General features: G+C 40.5%; 1 protein-coding gene across 4 annotated transcripts in view; it reads left to right on the top strand.

Annotated features, from left to right (window-relative positions):
* LOC115114422 (sodium- and chloride-dependent glycine transporter 1-like) overlaps window positions 1-19,077 on the top strand; it is an 86,857-nt gene that overhangs the window by 23,120 nt on the left and 44,660 nt on the right. Inside the window, exon 1 of one of the 4 annotated variants that reach the window (XM_029642633.2) lies at window positions 13,625-13,896. The exons of the other annotated variants lie outside the window; for them this stretch is intronic. Coding sequence (XP_029498493.1) covers window positions 13,855-13,896 — 42 coding nt within the window. The 5' untranslated portion in view covers window positions 13,625-13,854. Of the gene's footprint in view, window positions 1-13,624; window positions 13,897-19,077 lie in introns of those variants that run through there. 4 annotated transcript variants of the gene reach the window in all.

Here is a 19,077-nt window from a genome sequence, read left to right as displayed (position 1 = left end):
TGAAGCTTGTGGAAGGCTACCCAAAACGTTTTACCCAAGTTAAACTATTTAAATGCAGCAGTGCTACCAAATACGAATTGAGTGTATGTAAACTCCTGACAAACTGGGAATGTGATGAAATAAATAAATAATTCTCTCTACTGTTATTCTGATATTTCACATTCTTAAAATAAAGTGGTGATCCTAACTGACCTAAGACAGGGAATTTAGTTTAAATGTATTTGGCTAAGGTGTATGTAAACTTCCGACTTCAACTGTACATAGAATAAACAAATATGTCTGCTCATTTGAGGTATTTAAAAAAAACATTTTCAATGGTTACCTGAATAGGGCTCTCTACTAGCTGCTCATTGAACATCATACAGCCCTAGGTCACAATGTGAGAGAGAGTAAGCATGTTGGTTTAACAGTGAGTAGTTTATAACAGCCAGCGTATTTGTAAATGAAAAAAAGTACACCAATCAAGCAGCCCTGTCCTCATCACACTCTCACTTAGTTAACATTAGCAGGCTAGCTAGCCAGCAAGGTTGTTAGCTTAGCTATCTAGCCAGCAATATAGTTAGCTAGCTATCTGTGCTACTTGTGTGCTAACACTGGACTGGTGCCAAAGTGAACACTCGACACAAAAATAATACTGTTACTGTCTAGGCCTATTATGTTAGCTAGTGGTTTTATTTGGTTTGTTTTCCAAAATATGCCATCTTCAAAAAGCAAGACAGTTGGCACAGATCTATCATTTGGGCCATGTGCTAACATGGGAGATAAGTAGCTATCATTAGTTATCTAGCTAAATTAGAATGTGTGACTAAAAGCAGTCCGGCAAGAATTTGCCTGCTTAAACGTTTCCAGTCATCAGCGCATAGCCATTTGCAGTTGAAATGTATAGCCAATATATGTTGTATTGACAGGGTAATGTACATATGGGTTCTGTGAGAAAACATTGTCGTAATGAAAAGCTAGCTTGACAGGGTAATGTACATATGGGTTCTGTGAGAAAACATTGTCGTAATGAAAAGCTAGCTTGACAGGGTAATGTACATATGGGTTCTGTGAGAAAACATTGTCGTAATGAAAAGCTAGCTTGTGCGTGTCATAATGTACTCATTGCGAGGTTGCCATGAAGTGTTTGTTTACATAACCTTTGACTGTTTTAAACACTGTAGTAGATCTACTCAAGACAAATGCTGCCGTTGACAAGTAGCGGTGACATTACTAACAGCATGTTACTGCATTTCAATGCTTATTTGTAAATTTGTGAACAGTGCAGTTTCAGATTTACTTTGAGACAAAGTTTAATTAATTCAGCCAGCCACCCCTTGTGGTGGTCTAGCACAAACACTTTTGCGAACTTCTTATACAGTGCCACATCTTTAACTTGTACCTAAGAAGGTAAACTAAACAAGTTTTATATTTACTGTTGTATTTATAGAGGATGTAGTTGCTTTTTGGTGGATATCCTGTAAACCACAAATAAAATGTTCATAAATAATGTACAATTTTATATTTTGTTAAATCATAATTTAGAGTATCTGGTAATTAGTGTAAAAGATTATTGTGTCATTTTGTAATATTTTTTTAAAGAAATTCTTTTCAACTCTAAATTACTTTATATCAGCAGATCTAACGGTAATCGGTGACTTTTGCCTTTCTAAAATCGGTATCGGATCCAATAATACCATATCGCTCAGGCTCTAGTCATACAATGGTGACGAGCATGTCAAACGATTTTGAAAATTGCTTTCTATCATCACTTCTAATTTTTTTTTTTTTTACAAAAATCACCATGTCGTTGCCTACCTCGTCACCGACGCTAGTTTTAATGTGAGCGGTTTAGAAACGCAATCTGAGGGCTACCAGTCCCAGACGTCCCAATATTTTCAAACATGTTTGATTTTATAGTCACACAATCTGCAATGCTCTTGTAGTGTGATGTGCAACGACAAGTTTTGAGAACAGTGATCGGCAATAGCCAATGAGACCTCGCAAGAGAAGGAGCCAGTGAGATGATGATCTTGTTTCCCATCACACAGGATGTGTAGACTCTCGAGCAGGAGCGATGACTACTACTAGTATGCGTTTGTACTTGCCTTTAACCAAAGCCAAAGTGTCAAATCGTTACAGCTCTAAAGTTCACAAACAATGTTATTCAATTGAATAGATATTTGTGACTTGTTTCAGGAAATTAGGCGCATTTCCATGTTACTACTTCACAGGAGCGGCATTTGAACGTAAACATTTATTAGAACTACAAAAGTTGTGCTACTTCCAACAACATTGATGCCATGTTCAGTGTGAACCAGAGTGACTTGACACAATGCTAGCCAAATTATGTATCTACAAACAAAACGTTAAATGTTAAATGTTTCAAGTCTGCTGTGAAGCGTTCATCCATGTAAGAGTCTAGCTACATTTTCAGATATATGTTTCTAATTTTGTCAGAAAGTTGTTGTTTTTTATTGCAAGTTAAAGCGTACTGTTAATTAGCTAGCAAATGTTAGCTTGCTGGCTCGATAGCTAACGTGTATGATCTGTGTAGTAATATTATTAGAATCAGAAAAACATTTGCATTGCTAGGTATAGCCTAATATTAGCTAGCTAACATTGAACCTTGTTTGTTTAGCTTTAGCTACCTGCAGATTCATACTACAGCTATGGCAATGTTTGTATTGGTAGTAGTATAAATTGGGATTATGTTGGTTCATTGTTTAGCTACCTAGGTAGCTACATGTCTAAACAAAAGGTTCCACTTCGGCCGGACAATAGTGACCCATCCACGTAGCTAGATGTGGCTGGTGGGTGGTTATAGGTCTTCCTTCACATGACCCATCAATTTAGATAAGTGTGTCGGGTAAGCGCCATCTAATAATAAGAAAACAATATGTTTTAAATATTTGTATCTGTTTTGGACATTGCTACTATGCTAGTAACCACTATGCTAGTAAACGTTTACACCGTCTGTGTCCTGTGCATGTGACAACATAAACTTAGATTTTTATTTGATATAGCGTGTGTTTGTGTTTACCACATAGACTCACATGAGAATCCTTAAAGAGATGGGTGGGGCTAAGGCTTTAGAGGGTGTGAACGATGCTGAATGGGTGTAGACAAAGAAGAGCTCTCCAGTAGGTGTACCAAAACATTCAAGGGACATTTTCTCAAAATGTGGGTTTTCAAGTTTAGCAACTTCCAAAGCAGAATTACTTTTCCATTGTTCCTCAACTGCAGTGTATGATATCCCATTTTCTAGCTCTGAGTCTCTACTTTTGTCCAAAGTAAAACGCACAATTTCAAATGTTGCTACATAACACCGAATCTACATTCTCACCTTGGAAAACTGGCAAGACTGTGACTGTAGTATTGAGGTGTGTATGAGTGGATGGTCTCAACGACTTTATGTTGTTAACAGTTGCCCTGCCATGTGAAGTTTGCGTAAAGACAATAAGTCTCAAGTTAAGTTTGTCTGTCCCATACAACTTCAGTCTGCCCAAAAGCTTTTTCTTTCCTCCTTATGTAAGGAGGACCATATTCAGCTGTCAATCACTCACTTTTATTAGCTTAAGTGTTCACATCTTTGTAACTGTGCAATCGTGCTGCCTTCAGGGCATGGGAACAGGTGTGAGGGAGCAAAAGGGAAGTTAAACATGATTTCTGTTTATGTTTGAACCTCTGACTGTACAGTGCACCAAGTGGCAGAGCCAGGGAAAATGCAGCCACTGTGGCGAAGGTACAGTGGGGGGAGGAAGGTCACCAAAATGCCAAACACGTCCACTGCTGCGCTTCCTTTTAAAGATCCCCCAACCAAAGAACCCTTTGAGTTTCGGCCTTTAGATTTCATTTGAAGAAACCACTCAGGCTGAAAATTACGTTTTTTCCAACTTTTCTTCCTCTCCCTTCTGTTTAATGGCAGCCCCCTCCAAAGAAAGGGTAAACAAAGTTAAAAAAGAGACCCACTTTCATCCGCTGGCGAGTTTGTAAAATTATGGACAGCTATTGAGCATTGTGTTCCCTCAACGGGCCTCTTAAATCTTCTCATCTCTTTTATTATTATTATTTTCAACAGTCCATTTGAGGTCTTTCAAAGGCTTTTCACCCCATATTTAGGTAATTTGTTGCGCTTGAACTCAACCTGCTCTGCCCCTTGTCTAGTGAATGGGAGATATAGGCATGGGATAAAGCGGGTCTGCTGTTCTCAGGGCTCCCACACAGGAACACCCGTCTTCACATTAGTTATCACTTTGATTCCTTCAATTGATTCCTTCAATGTCCAAGGCTCACCAAAAGCATCTCAAATTCCCCCACCATTTCAAATCGAATCAACGTGCACTACTGGTCAAAAGTTTTAGAACACCTACTCATTCAAGGGTTTTTCATAATAGTGTAGACATCAGAACTATGAAATAACACATATGGAATCATGTAGTAACCAAAAAATATATTTTATATTTGAAATTCTTCAAAGTAGCCATGACAGCTTTACACACTCTTGGCATTTTCTCAACCAGCTTCACCTCGAATGCTTTTCCAACGGACTTGAAGGAGTTCCCACAAATGCTGAGCACTTGTTGGTTGCTTTTCCTTCACTCTGCGGTCCAACTCATCCCAAACCATCTCAATTTAATTGAGGTTGGGTGATTGTGGAGGCCAGGTCATCTGATGCAGCCCTCCATCACTCTCCTTCTTGGTCAAATAGCCCTTACACAGCCTGGAGGTATGTTGGGTCATTGTCCTGTTTGAAAACAAATGATAGTCTGCCTAAGCGTGAACCAGATGGGATGGTGTATCGCTGCAGATTACTGTGGTAGCCATGCTGGTTAAGTGTGCCTTGAATTCTAAATAAATCACAGACAGTGATCAGACCTCCTCCTCCATGCTTCACGGTGGGAACCACAAATGGGGAGATCATCTGTTCATCTACTCTGTGTCTCAAAAATCTCAAATTTGTCAATTTTTCGTGTTTCTTCTTATTGGTGTCCTTTAGTAATGGTTTCTTTGCAGCAAATCGACCATGAAGGCCTGATTCATGCAGTCTCCTCTGAACAGGTGATGTTGAGATGTGTCTGTTACTTGAACTCTTTGAAGCATTTATTTGGGCTGCAATTTCTGATGCTGGTAACTCTAATAAACGTATCCTCTGCAGCAGAGATAATTATGTGTCTTCCTTTCCTGTGGTGGTACTCATGAAAGCCAGTTTCATCATAGCGCATTATGGTTTTTGTGACTTCACTTGAAGAAACTTTCTTGAAATTTTCCGCATTGACTGACCTTCATGTCTTAAAGTAATGATGGACTATCGTTTCTCTTTGCTTATTTGAGCTGTTCTTGCCATAATATGGACTTGGTATTTTACCAAATAGGGCTATCTTCTGTATACCACCCCTTTCTTGAGTTTGAGTTTGAGTTTATTTTTTTATTTTTACAGGGACAGTGCACATTAATCAACGTTTCAGTAAAAGTGCCGGTTTTAGCCAGCCGGCTAATTTTCAACCGCAGTCCCTGGGCAGGTTATTAAAAACAATTACAATATAGACAATAGTAACATAGGACAAGCAAGACATAGCATACAGACAGAGCAACATAGGACAAGCAAGACGTAGCATACAGACAGAGCAACATAGAACAAAAAGCAGCAAGACAAAATTCATAAAAGCAACAAAGTGTTTCCACACCTCACAAGCTACAGACAACAGACAACATGGAAAGCGGCAACACACAGCTAGGGACCATGTTCACAAATCTGATTGACCTTTAGCCATGTCTTCAAGCATTTTGTGAAAGTGTGATATGTGGTGCAGTTATGTGTGTCTGATGGCAGTGTATTCCAGACATGGGAAGCTCTCACAGAGAATGCAGATTTACTAAAGGTGCTTTTCCTTAGGGGAACTATACAGTCACCTCTCATGGCAGACCTTGTGGATCTGCTGCCATATGTCTGGGTTTTCTGTTTAACAAAAATATTGAGTGGAGGGGAGCCAGGCCATTAAGGATCTTGAATACAAGACATGCGTCGGTGTATTGCACAAGATTTTCCCAACTCAAGAGCTCATGCTTTCTAAGGATGTGACAATGATGATGGCTATTGGGCTTCCTATCAAGCACTTTGAGAGCCTCTTTGTAGACAGACTGAATAGGTTTTAATGTTGTACAGCAAGCTTGGGCCCAACTAGTCAAGCAGTATGTTAAGTGGGGGAGTATCATAGATTCGAAGTACAGTTTTGCTACCTCTGTAGTCAAACAATTTCGTATAAATCGGAAATTAGCTAGGTTGAATTTGGTTATTTGAATGACCTTTTTCACATGCTTTTTAAAAGAGAGGTTGGAATCAAGTATGATGCCAAGGTACTTAAAATCGGATACCACCTGGAGCTTCTCCCCTGACACATAGACATCTGGCTCAGTAACATCTGTTGCCCTCTTTGTGAAGAACATGCAAACAGTTTTTTTCACATTGAGATGCAAACACGAGTCACTGAGCCACTTTGTAACCTGGACCATTACAGTAGTGAGTTCTTGTGCAGCTTGTTGTTTGCTCTTTGCATGCACATATATCACTGTATCATCTGCATACATTTGAACTTCAGACCCAGTACAGACAGAAGGCAGATCATTAATGTACAGGCTGAACAGGAGGGGCCCCAGTATTGACCCTTGGGGCACGCCCACATCATAGCTACGAGTGGGCGACATCTCATTGCTCACTCTGACACACTGAGTTCTGCCTTCAAGGTATGATTTCATCCATCTCAAGACATCAGGGGAAAAGTTGAACTTGGACAATTTTGTGATGAGAATCTCATGGTTAACAGTATCAAAAGCCTTCCTTTAGGTCCAGAAACACAGCCCCAACAGCACCCCCTTTGTCCATCTTGGACTTCACATTTTCCAGAAGAAAGCAGTTGGCCGTTTCTGTGGAGTGTTTCGCTCTGAAGCAACACAACTTATTGGCTCAAAGGCATTAAGAAGGAAAGATATTCCACAAATGACCTTTTAACAAGCCACACCTGGTAATTGAAATACATTCCAGGAATCTCAAATATAAAATATATTTTGATTTGTTTAACACTTTAACACACTACATGAATCCATATGGGTTATTTCATTGTTTTGATGTCTTCACTATTATTCTACAATGTAGACAATCATAAAAAAATTAAGAAAATCTTTGAATGAGTTGTAGGTGTGTCCAAACTTTTGACTGCTACTGTATATATTTTGTTGTTGTTGATTATTCACATGTTCACTAAGCTATGTTACATTGTATCTGGTTCCTGGAACTCTGACATAATTCCAAATAGGACCTAGAATCCTACAACCACCCTGGACCAGTTATGTTGACCTAGCTAGAGACAAGGCCTTCAACCTGGCCATTGCACAAAAATGTTCCTCTGTTGAAGTTTTTCCCCCTCTTATATATTAGTTAATTTAATTTTAAGATTATGAAAGTATGCAGGAAGAATGAAATACCAGATACATTAGCACAATGAGCTGATGCCAACACATTCAAATTATCATTTTCTATTTGAATGATTTTAGTAAATTCATTGTTACTCCAGAAATATTTGCTGTGTATGTAGGCTACGAGTCAAATATGAGATTTTCAAACTTTTGGTAACCTATTCCCCCTCCCCAAAAAAATTCCCGCAAACCTCTGTCACTTCTCATAGTATTTCAGCTCAACTACAATTGCTGCTGCTCTTCTAATTTGCTTATTGTTGAATCCACGTGAGGCGAACTCAAGTCACATATAACTCACTTTAATCTCCAGCAATGATCCCATATGTTTGTCAAATTGTGTATGTTGTGTGCTTTTTCCAGCCCGATTTGTTCCCAAGCTACTCCACTGAGCCCCATTCTCCCTGGAGGGGATCTGAGCTACACGCTATTTATAAAGAATTAACAGCTGGGGCCCTTCCAGCTAAATAACGGAGGGGAGAAATTATCATGGAAACTTCAGGTTAACCCAAGCGTTAGAGATTGCTCTCCTGTGTCCCTGAATGCTGCCAGGCTAAGCAAACGTCACACTTCAAACTGGAAGAAATGCTCAGGAAGTTGTTTTCTGACCAATGAATTTGTCCTTTTTGTTGCCCAGACAAAGGCTGTCAGTCGCGCCAAAAAATGGCAGTTTTAAAAAAAAAACTTTCTTTGGTTTCTGTCCTCCGTGTCATGTAGTCATTCCAGCCTGAGAGATTCTCCAGAGCTACTTGCTGTCACTTTTCTGTTTCCCGGTCTGAACTGTTGAGTAAATTGAGGGTTATCCAAGTTTTCCATGTACCAAGCCTTCGCACACCCCATCACTTACTTGGGAACCTAATCAGAGGTGATGAGATATTAAGTTAATTGCAATAAGGGACAGAGATCTTTATGCAGGCGGATTTAATAGGACCAAACATTAGCATCTCCACGAGTGAGCTGGACATCTCTTCAGCACTGCACTGGATGCTACATCTATCACTAAAGACGACTAGATGGAGAAAAAAATACATGTCATACCAATTAACAGAGGTCTCTACGATAAAGTTGAATGACTGCTAAACGCATCCCGTGACCCAGTCTACACCTGATATTAAAATGTGTTCTGTGATCGTATTGTGGATGTTACAGTGAGATGTTCTAGAGGCCCACACTCAGTACTCATTTTGAGCCTGATAGTTAGGCAATTGTTACAAATCGGTATCAACTAAAAGAAATCAAATGAGGAGAAGGAACATAAGATTCATTCCTACTTTTGCTCAAGGGTAGCTAAAAATCCCACCACTCATAGGAAACATGAACCATGGAGTATCCAAGTAAATCTTATTCTGCTTATGCAACATTACAGTGCCTTCAGAAAATATTCAGACCCCTTAATTTTTTCCACATTTTGTTACATTACAGCCTTATTCTAACATTGATTAAATTATTTCCCCCCTCATCATTCTAAACACAATACCCCCATAATGACATTATTGTAAATGTATTAAAAATAAACAGAAATACCTTATTTACCTAAGTATTCAGACCCTTTGCTATGAGACTCCAAATTGAGCTCAGGTGCATCCTGTTTCCATTGATCATCCCTGAAATGCTTCTACAACTGGATTGGAGTTCACCTGTGTTACATTAAATTGATTGGACATGATTTGGAAAGGCACACATCTGTCTATATAAGGTCCCACAGTTCACAGAGCATGTCAGAGCAAAAACCAAGCCATGAGGTTGAAGGAATTGTCCGTAGAGCTCCGAGACAGGATTGTGCCGAGGCACAGGCCTGGAAAAGAGTACCAAAACATTTCTGCAGCATTGAAGGTCCCCAAGAACACAGTGGCCTCCATCATTCTTAAATGGAAGAAGTTTGGAACCACCAAGACCAGAGCTGGCCGCCCGGCCAAACTGAGCAATCGGGGGAGAAGGGCCTTGGTCAGGGAGGTGACCAAGAACCCGATGGTCAGAGTTCCTCTGTGGAGATGGGTAAACCTTCCAGAAGGACAACCATCTCTGCAGCACTCCACCAATCAGGTCTTTATGGTAAAGTGGGCAGACGGAAGCCACTCCTCAGTAAAAGGCACATGATAGCCCACTTGGAGTTTGCCAAAAGACACCTAAAGGACTCAGACCTTGAGAAACAAGATTCTCTGGTCTGATGAAACCAAGATTGAACTCTTTGGCCTGAATGCCAAGAGTCACGTCTGGAGGAAACCTGGCACCATCTCTACGATGAAGCATGGTGGTGGCAGCATCATGCTGTGGGGATGTCAGGAAAGAGAGAAAGATGAATGGAGCAAAGTACAGAGAGATCCTTGATGAAAACCTGCTCCAGAGCACTCAGGACCTCAGACCGGGGCGAAGGTTCACCTTCCGACAGGACAAAGACCCTAAGCACACAGCCAAGACAACACAGAAGTGGCTTTGGGATAAGTCTCTGAATGTCCTTGAGTGGCCCTGCCAGAGCCCTGACTTGAACCCGATTGAACATCTCTGGAGAGACCTGAAAATAACTGTACAGCGACGCTCCCCATCCAACCTGACAGAGCTTGAGAGGATCTGAAGAGAAGAATGGGAGAAACTCCCCAAAAATAGGTAAGCCACGCTTTTAGCATCATACCCAAGAATACTTAAGGCTGTAATCACTGCCAAAGGTGCTTCAACAAAGTACTGAGTAAAGGATCTGAATTCTTGTGTGATATTTCATTTAAAAAAAATATTTAATACATTTGCATAAATGTCTGAACCTGTTTTTGCTTTGTAATTATGGGATACTGTATACAGATTGATGAGGAAAAATAACAATTGAATCAGTCTTATAATAAGGCTGTAACATAACCAAATGTGGAAAAAGGTAAGGGGTCTGAATACTTTCCGAATGCACTGTACATTGGAAATTCTCTGAGTAGCTTGTCCCTCTACGTTAGCACTGATATTTTGATGCTGCCAATTAAAAAAAAAAAAAAACATAGCTATTACATTTGTCTTGCCTGCAATATAAGGGCATGACTGTTTCATGGACTCTGTTTCCTCCTCTCAAGACCCAAAACTAGAAATTAGACGACCCAAAACAGAATAAGATCAATGACAAATGGCTTTTTTATGTGTCTTCCTATTATTTCAGCAAAAAGCTTTGTGTGTCAAGTGGTGGGATAAAAGTCATGTTTGTTGGAGCTTGCCTTTGCCATATTTGTGTGAGTGTGTGTGTGTGTGTGTGTGTGTGTGTTGGTATCTCTAGTCTGAATACCAACTGAGTGAGATCTGGAAACGGCACATCCAGCAGGGCAGTAAGTTGCGAAGTGACATGTTTGGTCAGCAGTAGTAATTTAGCCAAACACTGAAGACCCTTGTTTGCTTGTCAATAGAGGCAGCGTGCTCTGAATAGGAAAGAGTCCCAAAGGCAGCTAATTTCAAACATGGGAGCATTCTGTGCCACTTTAAGGCTTGTTTTGGTTTTATTTCTATTAGATTGAAATGTTGTGTAATAGGAAGATTTTCTATCTTATTGCTGATATAACGGTAGCCTTATCCTTTCAAGAAGTATGAGAATATCCTTTGCAAAAAAATGCTTGCAGATTTGATGTTCTAGAGAACTCAACTCAAATGCTTGAAATAGGTGAGATCTACTCTCTGATAGGAGCGTAGTAGGAAATAAAAACTGCAAGTTTAGATTTGAAATGGAACTCCCAATGCAACGCCCCCTTCCCTCTCTCGTGTTCTCTCTCTCTCTCTCCTTTCTCACTCTCTGGCAGGACTGTGGCCTACCCCTGCTCCATAGCAACTGGGCTTTTCTCAGGCTGCCGGGCCACCTCATTGATGGGCTGTGCACAGCCAGACGACCCTTTCTAAATTCTTGCATGCCTTAGTCGGAAGTTGTCCTGTCCCAATGGCCTCCATCACCCTGCCCCCCGCCACTACAATATCATTAGTCATTAGTGTGAGGAGTGTGGTGGTGAGTTCTGAGGAAGGTCCCCATCTCCCTGTCTCGTTTGGGGTTAGCCTATATATTCTTAGTAGCAGGGTTGTGTGCGATGGGCAAGGTATGACCTGGGTATGACTGACACCCAGTAGGGAGGTGCCTGGAAAAGGTTAACCGGTTGACCCCCATCATCTGTCCTGGGAGATCTGTCTGTCTCTGTGGAGTCTGGAGATTGAACTATCACGCTCTTGCTCTCTTCCCAAGGGACTATGCCATTGGATCTGACTTTTTAATGACAAATCCTTATGTGGAAATGTTAGTTTAAATTATTTTGAATTTACACTCAAGCAGTAGTTGTAAAGGGGGAAAAAATTAAAACATTTAACAGATCCGGGCAATTACAGAACATGGCATCTGTGATGTTTAATTGGAGCTAAATAGCAGACATAACAGAGCAATTAGGAAAACAAGTTCCCCAACATGTCAACTGGCTTTTATAGTAATCTTGTCTCTTTTCATGGTTGTAGTCACCCTCTCCACAACACTCTCCTTTCAACTATTGATAAGCGGCAGGCAAAATAGCGCAGTGCAAAATCCTCATTAAATCTGACCTATTCTGTGGTGTACAGGCTCTCTGGTGGCTGACTAATAGGAGTTGGCTGCGGACCCTGTGAAGTTTCTAATGACCTACAGTGTCAGACTCCCCCACCGCCAGGCTTGTGGCTGCCTGGGCCTCATATGGAACCCCAGAGGAGCTCTGCATGTGTGTAATTTATTCTGCTATCCCACACACTCGCTCGTCTGCAGACGTTTACTACTAAAGAGCATGCAGAAAGTGTGCTGTTGCCTAGCTAAGCAATTTCATTCCTCCTCATGGAATAAAAAATGATTTGCCCACTTTTCATGTATATTTCTGGATTTGAAGAAAATCTGAAGAACATACTCACATCCAGGTACTCTTTTGCAGGTGCTGGATTTGTAGGGGATAAAAACGCTGCACATGGCTGTTCATGCTCCCAGGTGATGTTACCGATACAACGTTTCGACCCTTAGGTTTCCATCAGCCATCATATTTCTGGAATTTAGCATGCATGAAAATGTATCTGATTTAGCCTTCATCTCTGGTCAGTTATTTTTTCTACACGTTGTTTAATAGCATGTCATTTGTGTATATAAAAAACATTAAATTATTTCCACTACCTTGATTACTAGTATAACTTGCCCCTTTATGTTGTTCATTTCAAAATAAACTTTTCTGCTAATCAAATTTCAAATGTCCTAAATTCTATTTAGCAAATAGTAGCCTAATTGTTGGAATATTTGTTTTGCTCTTTACAATAGCAATAGTGCACAATTACTTTTCTGTTTCTTTTTAAACTAATGTCTGTACGTACTCATTTCCTACAATGAGGGTATGGTAATTGTTCCAATGCTGATTGAGAAATCAATACTTTCTGTCTGCATTCTACAGCTCATTACATTAACTCATGGAGTCTATTCACTGAAGTGGTTGCCTCCATTGTCCGCCACTATCAAATGTCTATTAGGCTCCATGCCAGGTGTCAGTCAACTTTTGACCCCACTAACTGGATATTCTGAGGACTTCGCCATAAGCAGAGTTTTAAAAGCCCTCCTTTGTGACATATTTTGGAATCTCTTCCCATAAATTGTGATGCAATTATGGTTCTCGCAATGCTGTCACGAATTGGTTGACCAGACATTGTCAAGAGTGAAAATAATATGTTTGGACCTCTGAAGAAAAAAAAGAGGAAGGTGCATAATTTGAAAGGGGGGACTGTAGGCAGTGAGAAGGGTATATATCCTTGTGCCTTTTGCACTACATACAGGGAGGAATTGGCCATGTCAAGGGACAGGGATTTGAGAGTCAAGTGTTCATGAATGGGAGTGTTGGTGGTCTGGATGCAGCTGCTTTGAAAAAAAGTGGAAGAAATTTAGAGACAGCAAGGGTAGTGAGTCCAGTGGAAGCGTACGGCTCCTCACATTTTCTTTAGTCTCTTGAGGAAGGCTTGGCAGGAGCCCTGACTCCAGGCAGCTAAACCAGCAACTCCCCTTGCTCTGTATTCAGCCAAGGTGCTGGAATGACAACAACCCATTCATTGAGGCAAAGGCTGTGGATCTCGCCTGTCTTTTTGGGAATGGGAGGGGGGGGGGTATTTTCCTGAAATCGTGAAGTACAACAGAAGGGGGACACTGAGAGGGAGGGCAAGCAAAAGCGAGCGAGGGAAGGAGAGAGGAAGGGAGGGCGAGTGAGAGGGCTACTATGCCGCATGATTGAGAGAGGCAGAGAGGAAACAGAACTCCATCAGATGAAATGAGGTGAAAATAATTCAGGCATTAATCAACCCCGGGCAAAAGGAGGCTGTTCTTTTTCTCCCTCTTTCTGCGGAACCGAAAGGAAAGGTGTGAATGAAGAACTCAGGAGTGGAAACGAGAGAACCACTGGGCACTATCAAACCATGTCAGAGTCCAACAGCAATGCAGCCTGTACAGCCGACCAGGTCTGTTTTTTTTCTCTCATTCTTTTCATCTTGTATCCTATTTGATACACAGATGTGATACATTTGATCTCAAGCAAAATGTTGTCATTTTGTCAGCTCATGGAGAACACTTCCGACAGTTACTAACAGGAAAGAAAATAAATTAAATCAAAGTAATTTTGGATGTTTCAAATTAGAGGGAGAGAGTGAATCCAAACTATCAAAGCAGCAATTGTGTGGAGCTGCCTGGACGACGGTTCAAGGTCCTGAAAGAATTGAATTAATCAAGACGACCTATTGTCTGAACTGCCTTATTTTTCTGCGATCATTCAGGGTGTCTGTGACGACTCAATAGCCCCCATACCACGTGAGGAGGGGGATACAGCTCTTTAAAAACCAGACCACGTGTCGCGGGACTTAAAAGTTTTTATAACTAATTGCAGTGGGAAGTTCTGGTGGTGCTGGCAGAGGGGTGTGTGATAGTTTCTAAGGAAGTGGGCAGGGTAACTGTGAAAGAGTGGGAAAAGTGTCCTAAAAAGTGGGGTTGGCTCATATGTTATTTCTCTCTTCCTTTGCCCCTCTTTAGTGGCCAAGGGACTTGTCAGTTAAACAATTCCACCAAAAGATTTGTTTAAAATAAAATATATAGATATCCGTTATGGCACTTTGTTCCTTGCCGATTTATATGGAGCGCCAAGTCTTGTCACGTCCTTTGGTTGGCCGCTGTGAAGACTGAGCAAGCCTCCTATAGTTCAGGAGCAAATACAAAGAAAAGGGCCGTTGAGACCATTGCATATACTTTTAAAGAAACATTTCTATGAAGAGAAAAAATGGCATTGCTTGCGGTAGGTAAAGCTTGAATTTAGCAATATTCTTTTGAGATATACAGTATATTTTGATTTGTACAGTGTACGCCCTTGTTTTGAAGTGTGTGTAAAGTTCATGTAGAGTCTATTTGTTACGGCCATGGATCTAAATGAATGTACTGTGCCCTTAGTAGTCTAGGGGCACTTTAGGTGTTGACTAGTAGTCATCTCGATTTCTCATCTCTAGAACAGTGCTTCTTTTACAATGCTGTTTCACCACAAAAAATGTTTTTGAAAACCAATATTTATTGCTATAACTCTCCAAAGACTCTGGGCTGTTCGGTATAACGCTTGTCTATTTGGTCTAACTTGGCCATTCTCCATGTATGGTTTTATTTTCTTCCTGCATGACCTAGCTAATACTGAACATGACATAGGTTGTTCTAGTGTGTGTCCAAATACTCTATTTAGACCTTTGAGTTTCCTATGCCATTTGCAGACTTATCTTCGTTCACTTTGTCAGCGCCTCGCCTCGCCTCCCATCGCCCCCTTTATTAGGATGTACACGGATTTGAGTGACAGTCTTCTCATCTATGTGTGTTTATTTGCACTTCAGATGAAGTGATGGCCCATGGTGCTTGTGACAAAGGATGCAATAAATGTTTGAAGAGTTATTTCCTTAAATGATATAATGTCCCTCTGATTCAGTCCTGGTATGGGATATGCTTTGGAATCTAGGTCTATTTGATATTGTGTGCTTCAGAAAGTTTAGGTTTCAGGTAACATCAACATCAGTGGTGCTGTATGTCATGTATAATTGTCACTATGCTATAGACATATCCCTAAAAGTTGATATAGACCACATACTATTTGATTGGTGAATTGTATGGTAAGCCGTTTGAGGTTAAGGTTTTGTTGAGTGAAGTTATATTCAGAAGGTTAATTGACTAAGGGACAGAAGTTGTTGGATGTGAACTGATATATCTGACAGGACGATGTGTCACATAGAGAGGTCTAGGATCAGGTGCAGCTGACACGACAGACCCTTCAGACAGACAGTGCCTTGTCGCTTTGTATAGGACAGCTACCTACCTACCATACAGCCACACAACCCTGACTGACTATCATGTGTCATAAGTTTCTCTCTCCGCACCAAAGGGGAGCTATAGCTACTTTTATGGTATAGGCTACTGCTAAAATCGCTTCATCCTTTTCAATTTGTTGTTCTCTAAATACATTTTCTGTTTCAAGCCCCAAGTCAAGCCCCATTTCCTTGTTCATAAAGGAGCCTGTCTAGCCTACATGAGTTCTCTGCGGTAGTCCGACCCCACTGTAGGAATACAGTTGTCTAAGGTCATCTGCGATTGTAAAGCATGCTTGAGTAATAATTGAAGTAATAAGAGCTTCAGAAGATTTTCTAATTGCATGGTAGGGTCGTGTAGGCACCTCTGACTTAATCTGACATCCTTTAATAATGAGGAAGAATAGAAGATAGTTTGGCTTCATTTGGTGATGTTATTGTTTGAAATCTGCTTGAAATTGTTTCTGGTGTCTGGAGCCATGATAGATTGTAGTTTGGGAATAGGCTACAGCTTGCAAGATTTCTTTATTGATTTTGATGTAAAGATTTGACCACAAATTGTTGTTTAATCCTGTTTTATTTACTAAATTGTAGTGGGTGATTTTATGCCTCAAAATGAACTGAGTGCCTTGATTTAGCCTAGATATCACTGACACTGAAGTCTCTTTATTTTGTCCGAACAGTTTTCAATTGGACAAGAAAATATTGCAGTTGAAAACTTGGCTTGGAATGATTGACCCAAATGATTTCACTATACATTAACAGATTTTATAGCACATGACAGACTGTCAGAATGTTAATGAGGGCTGTTTAATGAGAGGTAGAAATTATTTCCCAGTGGAGGTTTTGGAGCAGATTACTGCTGTTCTTAAGTCTGGGTACGAGAGTTATATTATTGTACTGCATATTTCACTTCAATACCCTGTGGAGAAGTTTGATTGCAATGTTAGACTAATTCTGCAATACTGTAATAAGATTAACTCCTGTGAAAATATCCCTCATGTTCTTTCACCAACGGTTTACAAAAGAGGGGGATTAATTGCTTCTTATTATAGCGGATAAATGGACTCTGAAATGATGGAATTGATTTAGAATACCAACGGTATGCTACTATTTAGGCCTAGTTTCTGTAAACATGTAATTGTGTTTTTATTAAGCAATGGGTGTTAAATGAGCTAAATCAGTGATTTTCAGTTCCCAATGTATAGTTGAAGTACCATAATTAGGTACCACTGATGCTCCCCGATATTCACTCCACCTGACTCCAATCCAACATTCATTTCCCCTTTTTTTCTGGCCTATTTTGAGCGCTCCCATCTGGGTTCAGGTGGCGGTAAGAGGGCCAGTATAGGGAGCGGAAGTCAGTGGTGGGAGTGTTTACGTGAAGGGGGAGAGAGAGCGGGGTCAGGCAGCAGAAGAGCGAGTGCACAGTCGTATGTGTGCTCAGGGCCTCTTGCTCTCCCTGTGCTGTGGGCTCTGTCTCTATCCATGCTGTGCCCATGGACCCACAGCTGGCGGAGGGGAGAGGCAGCTAGCCCCACACTGCAATACAACACAGCCTAGCTGGCTGGACATGCTCTCACTGCTGTATAGAAACAATCAAATAATTTACTGCTAGTGAGATCGGTATGAAGAACCAGCGGACATATAGGCTTCGTCCCAAAAAGGCACCGTATTCCCTTTTATAGAGCACTAGGCCTATAAAGGGAATAGGGTGCCATTTGGGATGTAATACATAGTGTTCCATCTGATTTAGCAGACATACTGCAGATAATAAACGCAGATAGGACTGCCCAACGTGAACTTCCTTTTATATAAGAAATATAATATAAGATGTAATTGGTTTAGGCCATTTTCAAACATAACTTCCTTGACTGAAATGGCCTATGTGGTGTGGATTTGACAGCTGTACAACAATAGCAGCGATTGATTTGTCTGGTAGTTGGTGTTAAATCACACAGCTGAGCCCAGACATGTAGGCCTAGTTCTTGCGATGGTTATAACATTCCTGAATTATTCTCACTGACCTCTCACATTTCGCCAATGATGTTAACCACCCGTAAATCATCATAATGTGTGCCAAACCCCAGTCCATACCATACCACATATATATATATATATATATATATATATATATATATATATATATATATATATATATATATATATACACTACCGTTCAAAAGTTTGGGGTCACTTAGAAATGTCCTTGTTTTTGAAAGACAAGCACATTTTTTGTCCATTAAAATAACATCAACTTGATCAGAAATACAATGTAGACATTGTTAATGTTGTAAATGACTATTGTTGCTGGAAACAGCAGATTTTTTATGGAATATCTACATAGGCGTACAGAGGCCCATTATCAGTGAACATCACTCCTGTGTTCCAATGACATATTGTGTTAGCTAATCCAAGTTTATAATTGTAAAAGGCAAATTCATCATTAGAATACCATTTTGCAATTATGTTAGCACATCTGAAAACTATTGTTCTGATTCAAGAAGCAATAAAACTGGCCTTCTTTAGACTAGTATATATATATATATATATACATTACACACACACACACACACACACACACACACACACAGTGCATTCGGAAAGTATTCTGACCCCTTGACTTGACTTTTTCCACATTTCGTTACGTTCAGCCTTATTCTAAAATATTGACATCATTATTCTAAATTGCTTTTTCCCCCCTCATCAATCTACACACAATACCGAATAATGACAAAGCAAGAACTGTTTAGCAAATGTATTTATTTATTTATTTTTTAAATCAAGTATTCAGAGTCAGACCCATTACTCAGTATTTTGTTGAAGCACCTTTGGCAGCCTTGAGTCCTCTTGGGTATGACGCTACAAGCTTGGCACACCTGTATTTGGGGAGTTTCTCCCATTCCTCTCTGTATATATTCTCAAACTCTGTCAGGTTGGATGGGAAGCGTCGGTGCACAGCTATTTTCAGGTCTCTCCAGAGATGTTCAATCGGATTCAAGCTCCGACTGGGTCACTCAAGGACATTCAGAGACTTTTCCCAAAGCCACTCCTGTGTTGTCTTGGCTGTGTGCTCATGGGCCATGGTCCTGTTGGAAGGTGAATATTCACCCCAGTCTGAGGTCCTGAGCGCTCTGGATCAGGTTTTCATCAAGATTCTCTCTGTTCTTTCCTCCATTCATCTTTCCCTCGATCCTGACTAGTCTCACAGTCCCTGCCACTGAAAAACATTATTGCTTCACCGTAGGAATGGTGCTAGGTTTCCTCAAGACATGAAGCTTGGCATTCAGGAGTGGCTTCCGTCTTGCCACTCTA

The sequence above is a fragment of the Oncorhynchus nerka genome, linkage group LG9b (assembly GCF_034236695.1).
Source record: "Oncorhynchus nerka isolate Pitt River linkage group LG9b, Oner_Uvic_2.0, whole genome shotgun sequence".
NCBI lineage: Eukaryota > Metazoa > Chordata > Actinopteri > Salmoniformes > Salmonidae > Oncorhynchus > Oncorhynchus nerka.
This window is presented reverse-complemented; position numbering and strand designations above follow the sequence as displayed.